Source organism: Argiope bruennichi, chromosome 1, assembly GCF_947563725.1.
Source record: "Argiope bruennichi chromosome 1, qqArgBrue1.1, whole genome shotgun sequence".
Classification (NCBI taxonomy): Eukaryota; Metazoa; Arthropoda; class Arachnida; order Araneae; family Araneidae; genus Argiope; species Argiope bruennichi.
In genome coordinates, this window is record NC_079151.1 from 21,449,450 (window position 1) to 21,462,755 (window position 13,306).

General features: G+C 33.4%; 2 protein-coding genes across 2 annotated transcripts; one reads left to right on the forward strand and one right to left on the reverse strand.

Moving 5' to 3' along the window:
* Positions 1-252: 252 nt before the first annotated feature.
* LOC129972074 (E3 ubiquitin-protein ligase hrd-like protein 1) lies at positions 253-792 on the forward strand. Its single transcript, XM_056086057.1, has one exon. The coding sequence runs from the start codon at positions 253-255 to the stop codon at positions 790-792; it is 540 nt and encodes a 179-aa protein (XP_055942032.1).
* Positions 793-11,716: 10,924 nt separating this feature from the next.
* Positions 11,717-12,238, reverse strand: LOC129972085 (E3 ubiquitin-protein ligase RNF126-B-like). The gene has a single exon (XM_056086068.1). The coding sequence runs from the start codon at positions 12,236-12,238 to the stop codon at positions 11,717-11,719; it is 522 nt and encodes a 173-aa protein (XP_055942043.1).
* Positions 12,239-13,306: the final 1,068 nt, after the last annotated feature.

Genomic DNA, 13,306 nt, shown 5'->3' on the forward strand with positions numbered 1-13,306 from the left:
TGTTTCTAGAACCGATGTTTATGCCCATCACAAATATTAATGGTTTGCTGTTGGACTTGTCAAGATTGGAAATAAATACTTTATAAAACATGATGCATTTTGTTAGCAGAGCATGACTTGGCAAGATTGGAAAGAGATCCTTGAACGAGTTATCTTTCAATTTGCTAGTAGAGCTGACCAATCAGAAGCCACTTCCTCCTTGTTGAGACTATAAAAGCTCCCGTCTAAAGCCTATTTGCATCATTTTTCACCATGTCTTTCTCAGAGTATATCCAGACTGTTCGAGCCGTCTTGGAGTCGCTGTCTCCGCCTGAGATTGTGTCTGTTTCACGGGAACGAGAAAATTTTCGACGTAAGCTGATCGCCCACATGGCTGAGATTACCAAACATCATGGTTGGTATATGCCCAGCTTTACCAGTTTTATACTGCTGGATGCATCAGTGTACAGTGTGGAATTTCAAGAATTGGCCAAAAGTCCCGATGGATTTCCATGGGCGGTCTGGAAAATATTTGGCATTAATCATTTAATAGATATGGCCATGACGGTGTATTTCCAAGGAATTCGGACAGAACTCGAGCAGTGGCAGAAAATGGGTGAGTTAGTTTTGGAATCTATCTATTCATCCTATTGCTCTGAAAACTGCTTCAAAAGGCCTGCAGACTGTTCCATCTGCACTCGGCCTCTCTATCACGAAACGACTACCACCTGCGGACACAAATTCCACGTTTCGTGCCTTGAGAAATGGATGCTGGAAAATACCACCTGTCCCCTGTGCAGATACGAACTGTGAATTGAAAAAGATTCCCCAAAAAAATGGGAGAGAGTCGATACGAGTCTTGAAAGGCTCGTATCGGCTCTCTCCCATTTTTTTGGTTCAGATAAATTGCCAATCTTGGATTGCAAGGGACTCGGTCTTGAAGTGGAGATGACTAAGAAATGAACACAAACATGGAAAAGAGTTGTAGATAACCAAGATCAGATGAAGAGCCACTCTTGGAACATGAACCATCCAAGTCCGACTAAGAAATGAACACAAACATGGAAAAGAGTCGTAGATCATGGAAAACCAAGATCAGATGAAGAGCCACTCTTGGAAAGAGAAGTAACATGAAAATTATAAAGTGTTCAGTATAGCAAACTAGTAACTTAAAAAACAGTAAAGGAAAAAATATTTTTAAAACTCTGTTACAAACACAAACACAAAACATTAAAAAAAAAAAAAAAAAAAAAAAAAAAAAAAGTTTTTTTTTTTTTTTTTTTTTTTTTTTTTTTTTTTTTTTTTTTTTAAGCTTTGTGTTTGTGTTTGTAACAGAGTTTTAAAAATATTTTTCCTTTACTGTTTTTTTAAGTTACTAATTTACTATACTAATATTTCGATTTTATAATTAGGGTTTTGTAACAACAATGATTCTAATACAAATTGAGGTCCATCATACTCTTTTTCCCTTTTATATTTTATATAATCAGTGTTTGGTTCACAATACTGGTGCCAAAGTTCCCAATACAAATTGACGCCTATTGTTATTGTTATTATTATTATTATTATTCAGATTATTGTTGTTGTTATTGTTGTTATTATTATCATCATCATCATTTATAGTAATAATAGGAGGAGGAGTATTTATCGTTTGCTGTGGTGGTCGATACGGATGCACCACTGCTACTGGTCTCGGAGCGTCCCGTTTCGGCCATTCCCAATTGACTTCTCGTTCGAAATTATACAAATCTGGTAACACATCGTTCGAACGCTCCGGAAGTGTATAAGGAGTCATACGATGCTTTTTTCTGTCGTGTCGCATTCTTCTTGCTTTCAAACATTCCACACGGCAAGTGTTTCGTCCAAAACGTAAGGTTTCTCGAGTGATGCGTCCACATTCCGCGATCGAAATTTAATTGTTTGTAAATTGCTTCGCGTCGTTTGCAAATGCTGTAACAAATTCAATTTCCACGCACGGGGACACGTCCATCGCCATGGGCTTTGGGGCCAATAATCGATAAATTTTAGCAGTTGAATATAGACGTGTTCCAAACGCTGACACTCCTTTGCATTCACCTCCAAGGCATTGCTATCGTTGGGAGTATATGCCTCGTGCACATCTCGATCGAGACGACCGACGTGAAACAAACGCAATTCAACTCGATCGTCCCACGTTAAATCGAGATGACTTGTAAACACAACGAGCGTGTCTCCCCAACGCCAAGGAATGTGCATGCCGAAGGAAGGTTCAAAGTAAACCTGATACGGATAGTCTTGCTGAAAATAAGTGACGAGGTGAGGCCAACGTCCTAAATTTCCATACACTATAGTGGTTTTATTTCGACATTTTTCAAGTAAATCTTGCACAGAAGACATGAAGAAACAAAATATGTTATACAAAGCAGCATGTCTTTATTCTTTTCTCAATAATGGTGAGAATCACCAGGAAAAAGAATAATTTAAATATTACCAGTTAAAAATGATTCCTTTCATGTAACCGTAACTGGTTTACCGACGTGTTTACATATTTTCTCAGCCATCATGTAGTAGTACTAAAATTAGTAATACATGAGTTTCAAAAGTTATCCTATTAAATATTCCCATCTTATAAATAATTTTCATATTTTAGTTTGTACTAAATGGTATTTTAAAGTTTTTACACTCGCTAGATGACGATTCTCGAAAACTTGGGCGATTTTGTAAAGTATTTGCAACGCGGTATGTTTTTGGAAATGACAATCTAAAAATTATCAGAGTTATAAAATTAAAATTTGAAAGAATAAAATTATAAACGCTATTAAATATTCCCATCTTATAAATAATTTTCATATTTTAGTTTGTACTAAATGGTATTTTAAAATTTTTACACTCACTAGATGACGATTCTCGAAAACTTGAGCGATTTTGTAAAGTATTTGTAACGCGGTATGTTTTGGGAAATGACAATTTAAAAATTATCAGAATAATAAAATTAAAATTTTGAAAGAATAAAATTATAAACGCAGATGCAGAAACATTTATTTCAAGTTTTAGTTTACTAAATGGTAATTTAAAGTTTAACACTAGATGGCGATACTGAGCAATACCGAATTGATTCTCGAAAGCTTGGGCGTGGTACGATAATAACTTTTTTGTAAACGTGGTGTGTTTTGTGAAATCGCACGGATTTAGAATTTAGTCATTTAAAACGTGGCGTGATTCTCGAAAGTTTGGGCGTGGTATGATAATAATTTTTTTGAGAAGTATTTGTTATTTAAAACGCTGTGTAAACATGGCGTGTTTTGTGAAATGATACGGATTTCCAATTTAGTAACGTGGCATGATAATAATTTTTTGAGAAGTATTTGTAATTTAAAACGTGGTGTGTTTTGTGAAACAACATATGTGGATTTACAATTAAAACGATTGTGTTTTGTTTTGTGAAATGACAAATGAATGCTCAATTATATTTTAACGAATATAATATGGTGTTGAGCCAAGTTGGCGATATCATTGCAGATATTTTTCAAATAAAGTAAGTTTTATTTTTTGATTTAAAACTATTTTAAATAAAAATGTGTCAAGTAAATAACTTTTGCTAAAGTTTAAAATGTGAATTATTTTTTATATATTATGACCGCATCCAGCTAATTTTTAACACTTCATAAAGTCGCCAAATTGGCGAAAGTTTAATGAAGAGTGAATAATCTTTACTAAAGTTTGAAAATTTCAAATATATATTTTTAGATTTAAGTAATCTATTTTAAATATGTGTCGAGTGAATGAACTTTAATAAGATTTGAATATTTCTAGTAAATATAATCTATTTTAAAACTTTATCGAGTGAATAACCTTTGGTTTGAAATTTTTTAGATTTAAAATCTGTGTCGAGTGAATGAACTTTAATAAGATTTGAATATTTCTTGTCAATATAATCTTATCTATTTTAAATTTAAGTGTGTCGATTGAATTGCCTTTGCTACATGAAGAAATGCATTTTGTGTCGAGTGAATGAAATTTAATAAGATTTGAATATTTCTTGTCAATATAATCTAATATATTTTAAATTTAAGTGTGTCGATTGAATTGCCTTTGCTACATGAAGAAATGCATTTTGTAATCTGTGTCGAGTGAATGAACTTTAATAAGATTTGAATATTTCTAGTAAATATAATCTATTTTAAAACTGTATCGAGTGAATAACCTTTGGTTTGAAATTTTTTAAATTTAAAATCTGTGTCGAGTGAATGAACTTTAATAAGATTTGAATATTTCTTGTCAATATAATCTTATCTATTTTAAATTTAAGTGTGTCGATTGAATGGCCTTTGCTACATGAAGAAATGCATTTTGTGTCGAGTGAATAACCTTTAATAAGATTTTGAATATTTCTTGTCAATATAATCTAATATATTTTAAATTTAAGTGTGTCGATTGATTGGCCTTTGCTACATGAAGAAATGCATTTTGTATTTTGTGTCGAGTGATTAACCTTTAATAAGATTTGAATATTTCTTGTCAATATAATCTAATATATTTTAAATTTAAGTGTGTCGATTGAATGGCCTTTGCTACATGAAGAAATGCATTTTGTGTCGAGTGAATGAACTTTAATAAGATTTTCAAGATTTCTTGTAAGTATATTTTTAGATTTAAAACTGGGTCGAGTGAATAACCTTTGCTAAAATTTAAACATATCTTGTTACATTTAGTTTTTCAAACCTGTATCATATGAATGACTTAAAACTGGGTCAAACGAATAACCTTGGCTTAAATTTAAACATTTCTTGTAAATATATTTTTAAATTTAATATTTTGTAATCTGTGTCGTGTCCATGACCTAAAACTGTGTCGAGTGAAATTTTCAAACCTGTATTAACTTAAAACTGGGTCGAGTGAATAACCTTTAATATTTCAAACCTGTATTTCTTGTAAATATATTTTTAAATTTAAAACTGGGTCAAGGGAATAACCTTGGCTTAAATTTAAACATATCATGTTACATTTAGTATTTCAAACCTGTATTTCTTGTAAATATATTTTTAAATTTAAAACTGTGTCGAGTGAAATTTTCAAACCTGTATTAACTTAAAACTGGGTCGAGTGAATAACCTTTAATAAGATTTTAAACATTTCTTGCAAATATATTTTTAAATTTAAAACTGGGTCAAGGGAATAACCTTGGCTTAAATTTAAACATATCATGTCACATTTAGTATTTCAAACCTGTATTTCTTGTAAATATATTTTTAAATTTAAAACTGTGTCGAGTGAAATTTTCAAACCTGTATTAACTTAAAACTGGGTCGAGTGAATAACCTTTAATAAGATTTTAAACATTTCTTGCAAATATATTTTTAAATTTAAAACTGGGCCAAGGGCATAACCTTGGCATAAATTTAAACACCTGTCTTTCTTGTAAACATTTAGTATTTCAAACCTGTATTTCTTGCAAATATATTTTTAAATTTAAAACTGTGTCGAGTGAAATTTTCAAACCTGTATTAACTTAAAACTGGGTCGAGTGAATAACCTTTAATAAGATTTTAAACATTTCTTGCAAATATATTTTTAAATTTAAAACTGGGCCAAGGGCATAACCTTGGCATAAATTTAAACACCTGTCTTTCTTGTAAACATTTAGTATTTCAAACCTGTATTTCTTGCAAATATATTTTTAAATTTAAAACTGTGTCGAGTGAAATTTTCAAACCTGTATTAACTTAAAACTGGGTCGAGTGAATAACCTTTAATAAGATTTTAAACATTTCTTGCAAATATATTTTTAAATTTAAAACTGGGCCAAGGGCATAACCTTGGCATAAATTTAAACACCTGTCTTTCTTGTAAACATTTAGTATTTCAAACCTGTATTTCTTGCAAATATATTTTTAAATTTAAAACTGTGTCGAGTGAAATTTTCAAACCTGTATTAACTTAAAACTGGGTCGAGTGAATAACCTTTAATAAGATTTTAAACATTTCTTGCAAATATATTTTTAAATTTAAAACTGGGCCAAGGGCATAACCTTGGCATAAATTTAAACACCTGTCTTTCTTGTAAACATTTAGTATTTCAAACCTGTATTTCTTGCAAATATATTTTTAAATTTAAAACTGTGTCGAGTGAAATTTTCAAACCTGTATTAACTTAAAACTGGGTCGAGTGAATAACCTTTAATAAGATTTTAAACATTTCTTGCAAATATATTTTTAAATTTAAAACTGGGCCAAGGGCATAACCTTGGCATAAATTTAAACACCTGTCTTTCTTGTAAACATTTAGTATTTCAAACCTGTATTTCTTGCAAATATATTTTTAAATTTAAAACTGTGTCGAGGGCATAACCTTGGCATAAATTTAAACACCTGTCTTTCGTGTAAATATATTTAGTATTTCAAACCTGTATTTCTTGCAAATATATTTTTAAATTTAAAACTGGGCCAAGGGCATAACCTTGGCATAAATTTAAACACCTGTCTTTCGTGTAAATATATTTAGTATTTCAAACCTGTATTTCTTGCAAATATATTTTTAAATTTAAAACTGGGCCAAGGGCATAACCTTGGCATAAATTTAAACACCTGTCTTTCGTGTAAATATATTTAGTATTTCAAACCTGTATTTCTTGCAAATATATTTTTAAATTTAAAACTGGGTCAAGGGCATAACCTTGGCATAAATTTAAACACCTGTCTTTCTTGTCAATATATTTAGTATTTCAAACCTGTATTTCTTGCAAATATATTTTTAAATTTAAAACTGGGTCGAGGGCATAACCTTGGCTTAAATTTAGTATTTCAAACTTAAAACTGTGTCGAGTGAATAACCTTGGCTTAAATTTAAACATTTCTTGTAAATATATTTTTAAATTTAAAACTGGGTCGAGGGCATAACCTTGGCTTAAATTTAAACATATCTTGTTACATTTAGTATTTCAAACCTGTATTAACTTAAAACTGGGTCGACCTTTGCTTAAATTTAAACATTTCTTGTAAGTATATTTATAGATTCAATATTTTGTAATCTGTGTCGTGTCCATGACCTAAAACTGGGTCTTGTGAAAATTTCAAACCTGTATTAACTTAAAACTGGGTCGACCTTTGCTAAAATTTAAACATTTCTTGTAATTTTTAGATTTAAATTTAAAATGAAGTTAATGTCACCTTTACATTTTTTTAGCTTCCCAATTTGGAATACAGATTCAAGATTGAAATGAAGAAAAAGCACAAGAAGGATTCCTAGATAATGATATTAATTGTTTGTCTTGTTTTATATATTGACATTCAGTTAATATGAATTTTCTGGGAAAATAATTGTGTAGTGATTGGATTTTGAAGCGTTAGGAAATAAACGTTCATAGACAACTAGCACGAGTGTAGTTAAAAGAGTCATGTCATTTGAGTGTTTGCTCTTGGAGGAGAAGGAGTTACTGAGCAGAGTAACTCGAACGAATCTGCAAAAAATTTGTTAAGTGCCTATTTATTGAAAGCACTCACGACGACAAATTGGATCATAAAGGTATGTTTACAATTTCTCGATGTCTTTTAATGCTGTTTTGTTATATATTTACATTCAATTAATATGAATTTTTCTCTACATTATGCATGTTAATCTCATTAAATGAAATCCTCACTATATACATTAAATGAAGTCAATTCATTATATATTTACATTCAATTAATATGAATTTTTCTCTACATTATGCATGTCAATCTCATTAAATGAAATCAATTCATTTTCACCATTCATTATATACTTACATACAATTAATATGAAATCAATTCATTTTCTCCATTTGTCTCATGTTTTTTTTTTTATTTTATGAATACCATGTTATCTACAAAAGGTTTACTATATCCATTCAATTAAATAACGTATCGTTTTCATTTTACAAGTCTTTTTTTCTAATGACTCGATGAGCATACCCTTCAACATGACACCAATGGCAACGACTCTAAAACTCAACCATCTATTTCATTTTACAGTCGTCACTGCTAATGAGTACAGTCGCTCGAAAAAATATATGAGCACCGTAACAGTATGAAAAATTTTTCAAAAATGGAAAACGACAATTTTTGGGTTATAATAAATAATTTAATAAAGATGTGGTTTGATAAATAATTTAAATGACTTGAAAGAATGGTGTGGGTTACAATAAATAATTTATTTAATAAAGATGAGTTGTAATACATTAAGCCATTATTTTTAATATTTTGAGTTGATTTAAGCCATTATTTTTAATAAAGATGAGTTATAATAAATAATGATGACTTTTTAAAAGAATGGTATTATATTCTTAAACATGAATTACATTTTTTAAATGAAATGTCTTTGTCCAATAATGATGACTTTTTAAAAGAATTGTATAATATTCTTAAACACGAGTTACATTTTTTAAATGAAATGTCCTTGTCCAATAATGATGACTTTTTAAAAGAATTGTATAATATTCTTAAACACGAGTTACATTTTTTAAATGAAATGTCCTTGTCCAATAATGATAAGAGTTCCTAGGGTTATTTGGTATTATATTCTTAAACATTAAATGAAATGTTTCAAATTGCCCTTATCCAATAATGATAAGAATTCCTAGAGTTATTTAGTATTATATTCTTAAACATGAGTTACATTTTTTAAATGAAATGTTTCAAATTGTCCAATAATGATGACTTTTTAAAAGAATGGTATTATATCCTAGGGTTATTTTTTGGAAGCCATTCAAAGAAATAAATAAATTTTATTTACATTAAAACAAATAGAGCAATTATATATATTAGAAACTAACCATTTAAATAATTTAAAATGAAATGTTTCAAATTGCCCTTGTCCAAGATTGGTCATTTAGAGAACCCAAAAAAAATAACCCTAGGAACCCTTCCGAAGAAGAGTTCCTAGGGTTATTTTTTTTGGAAAAAAAACAAAGCCATTCAAATAAATAAATAAATAAATTTTATTTACATTTAAACAAATATACAAGTTTTTTTTTATAGGGGACAAAGTCTTTTCAAATTTAATGGACAATTGTTTTCTTCGTTAAAAATGCTAGTTCTTATTGGCACACAATACACATCTTTCTTTTTTATAGTCAAATTTAAAAGTTGGCCTTCCTCCTCATTATCCGGAGGAAGTAATATTGTAGGAGGAGGTAATATGCATTGATTACTTATATTAAAATTCCAAAAATTATCCTGAGGATTTAATACTGCTGCTGGAGAGTCGTGAGAAGGAGACAATACTGCTGCTGGAGAGTCGTGAGAAGGAGACAATACTGCTGCTGGAGAGTCGTGAGAAGGAGACAATACTGCTGCTGGAGAGTCGTGAGAAGGAGGCAATACTGCTGCTGGAGAGTCGTTGAACAAGTCCCTCCCAAATATCTCCAAGAAATTGTTTATCTCCTCTCTTTCTAAACTAAAGTCCATTTCGGGCACAGGTGCAGGCTCCACAAAGGTTTGATGCACAGGTGCAGGCTCCACAAAGGTCTCGGGCACAGGTGCAGGCTCCACAAAGGTTTGATGCACAGGTGCAGGCTCCACAAAGGTTTGATGCACAGGTGCAGGCTCCACAAAGGTGGTTTTGAGTTTCTTATTTGGCGGTTCACACTCGTGGGCAGGTGTTGGAGGTGGTAGATTATACACTTGGAGTGTAAACTCCTTGTGTGTTTTAAAGCTCTGGTAATGTTTCACCAGATCCCACTCCATAATGTCGACAGCAAACAAAGTTTTTTGTACCGTTAGGATGAGGTACATTGTTCCAGGAGGCACGACGTATGTAGAGTTTGGTTTGAGTACATACCTGTCGTACAGAAACTGGTCAATTTCACAGAAACTTCTCCGTGTTATGCAGGGTTTTGCCTTGCACTGAAGGCTCTTGGCAGGCAAGTGGTAAATCATGATGGGCGCATCGGACGTCTGGTATACGTGGCCTTCCGCCTGTGCCACATTTCTTAATCCAAACGAGAAATGTTGTTTTACCAGCATTATATTGTCCATTTTGAACCCCAGGCGTTGATCTGAAGTCTTTTTTGCATTGATGGGGTTCCTCTTTAGCTTCATTGTTGTTTTTTTCCAGCTCACTTTCCGGGGCTCAAAAAAGTTCACTTTTTTGGACTCTAGCACGGCCCGCTTGAAATTGTCGACGTACAGTCCTTTCTTCGTCCAGTCAGGTATCGGATGTTGAAATATCCTCAGAGTGCTCAGATCCATATATGATATGAACGCCTCCACTCTATCTTGCACCATGAGGCTCTCGAAGGGTTCCCATTTTCCAGGATGGGCTACGGACACCAAGGCTGACGATTTTGTTGCGGGAAACACGTCCATGCTGACTGCTAAGCTGATGACTGGTACCGACTGCTTGGCGTGCATCCCTTTTTATACTCAACCTACCCGGAAGTTATAACCAGTTATAACCGGTTTCCTACCCAGTACATGGTATCACAGTCGCCAAGGACAAACCAAACACGTTTTGGAGGATTATGGCATTTCACGATTAAATCTCCAGGTTCAGGAAATGTTCGAAATTTGCAAAATTGTATCATTGGAGGAGACTCGTGGGTGGTAGAGGATCCAACATCAGACTCGTGGGTAGTAGTGGGTGCAGCATCAGACTCGGGGATGGTAGAGGGTCCAACATCGGACTCGGGGGTAGTAGAGGGTTCAACATCGGACTCGGGGATGGTAGTAGAGGGTCCAACATCAGATTCAGAGACGGTAGAGGGTCCAGCATCAGATTCAGAGATGGTAGAGGGTCCAGCATCGGACTCGGGGGTGGTAGTAGAGGGTCCAGCATCAGAGTTCCTCTTTGAATCTTGTCGAGTTTCTGTTGACAATCTTTTTTGTGGTAAGAGACTCTTTTGTACCTCTAATCGGTACAATTGCAAATCTGTTATAAAATGTTTAATCCAGTCAGTGACAATGATGGCATTTTCACCTGGTTCTTCCACACATATAAGCAGGGGTGATTTTCCAACAGTCGTCACAAATTTCCTCATGCCATATTTATAAGCAAAGCCATCAAATAGACATTTTACAAATAATTGAGCCATTTCCGGGTTTTCTGCAGCGATCAAATTTTGAGCCACTTGAAAGTTGACGACATGGGTGTTGAGGGTCTGAGGAGGGATGGTGAAACCTTTCAAAGGCAATATTTCATGTGCTTGAACTGCTAGGAATTTAAATTGATTTTTGTAACTGCATGGTTTTTTCTTCTTCAACAGCTGTGCAATGTCCAAAAGTCGAAACATCATCTGCCCACTTTCGCTAATGAGTACGGCCACCGGAGGAAGATAGGGAGTTAAAGCGATTTGAAACCACATAATGATATAGTTTTGAAAGACTGCAATATTAGGGTGAAGTTATATTCACTCAAAAGTTGAAAAAAAAAAAAAAAAAAAAAAAAAAAAAAAAAAAAAATGGTGTTTAGATTTGTTATAATTACTTTTACATTATTAACATTAGTTTACAGATATACATATAATTACTTTTACATTAGATTACAGTTTATTTCTTATACTTTTACATTATCCAAAGTTGGTTTATTCAATATTCTAAAATTAACATTACCCCCTCACAAAGCTAGTCTATTCAAATTTTCCCAAAGCTGGTCTATTGCTAAAATTAACTTTAGAATTACAATTTTTGATAAAGTCTCTCTTCAAGGTTGGCACACTCTTGAACCCAAAAAAATGGGAGAGAGCCGATACGACTCGCATCGTATCGACTCTCTCCCATTTTTTTGGAGGCATTCAGAGGACATTCATGAACGATGCCAAGCATACCCGCAGAGGTTCTTTCTACACATTGGACAAGACAAGTTCTCTCTCATCCACATTTCTAAACATTCTCCATGAAAGTTGTGCCCGCATGAAGTTGTTATTTTTCTATGCAGAGGCTCCGTGCATATCGGACAATCTCCGAAACAACTTTCTGGCCCTGGGGAAGAGTAGATGGACTCTATGGTTAGTTCCCCCAATCTGGTCCATTTGTCCATTTCACTCATATGCTTATCGTAATTGCAATAGAGTGTCATGGCAAATTCCATCAGACGGGGGATCCCTTCTGTCTTCCACAAAAACCATTGCAGTCCATCCTTTTTCCGTGCAAACGATTTCAACTCCTCGCTGATGATAGGTACCAACTTCAGATCAATAGTTGGTACCATCTCTTTTGCAAGCTTCACCATCTCTTCCCTGTAGGCCTCACCCACATGAACCTCTGCTGGCTCCGGCAACTGTTCCAGCACTGCTCGCAGCAATTGTGTGTATAAAGAGAGAGACATTTTGCTAGAAATGAAGTGAGACAGTCGCACGAGCTTTTATATATACTGTGAGTTGGCGCATGCTCAGTGTGATCCCTTTTGAATAATATCTGCACAAAGCTCCAAGGCTGGTTCAGTGAGGAATGGGATCCATTTTTATTCTATAAAAATTCTCAATACCTCGTACTACCGCCAGCCAACGATGACATTTCTTTTTGCAATACAGGCACTTTTCAATTTTCTTTCGGCTGTTTAAAATAAAAGTTTGATGCTTTAATTTTAAACTGCCAAAGAATTTTTTGTAGTACCGTTTTGTTTTCAAGTCTGCAAAGAAGAGATGCGTACCATGGGTCTGTGCCAATGTCTTTCTCAAGCGCTTAGGGTGCAGCTTATCGGACGAATGGGAGACATGTCCATCTGTCAAAGTGTATCCCTTTTCATCAATGCATAGAACCATCATAGTCATTTGATGCTTATACTCTTGAGTATGAGCCGGCTTCAGCACTTGGTTGGTCTTAGCAGATGGCTCCGGAATAGGAGAGAGAGGAGGTGGAACGACGAGCATAGGTAGATCCAACAGCATGGTTGATTTCAATGTTAAACTCTTGAAACAAGTAGTGCTGTGATGAAAGTGTCTTCAGAAATATATATACATGAAAAGACAACACACAACAACTAAAAAAAAAAAAAAAAAAAAAAAAAAAAAAAAAAAAAAAAAATTTTTTTTTTTTTTTTTTTTTTTTTTTACTTTCTTCTTCTTCTTCTTCTTTACACACTAACGTTAAACAAAAATTTTCTTGCCCCGCTGAAGGTACATACTTTAACTGTTTAACATGGCATGTTTAACAGAGACAAAGAGTCATGAATATCATGGATCAATGATGTGGAATGCATTCAATTGGAATTTTTCTAATGAAATTCAGTCCACAAACAGCCACCCATCTCACACAATTCCTTTTACAGGTGGGGCAATCTCCAGCATCATTATTCAATACAATGACCGATATGTCATTGGTTTTGTTTACCAGTCTCCAACGAACTTGGGTCGCCGTATCCGTCACGTATAAGGTTGTTATCTTCATATCGGCC

Excerpts from the sequence above, each read along its gene's own strand:
- LOC129972074 (XM_056086057.1), top strand. The coding sequence starts at position 253 with ATGTCTTTCTCAGAGTATATCCAGACTGTTCGAGCCGTCTTGGAGTCG.
- LOC129972085 (XM_056086068.1), bottom strand. The coding sequence starts at position 12,238 with ATGTCTCTCTCTTTATACACACAATTGCTGCGAGCAGTGCTGGAACAG.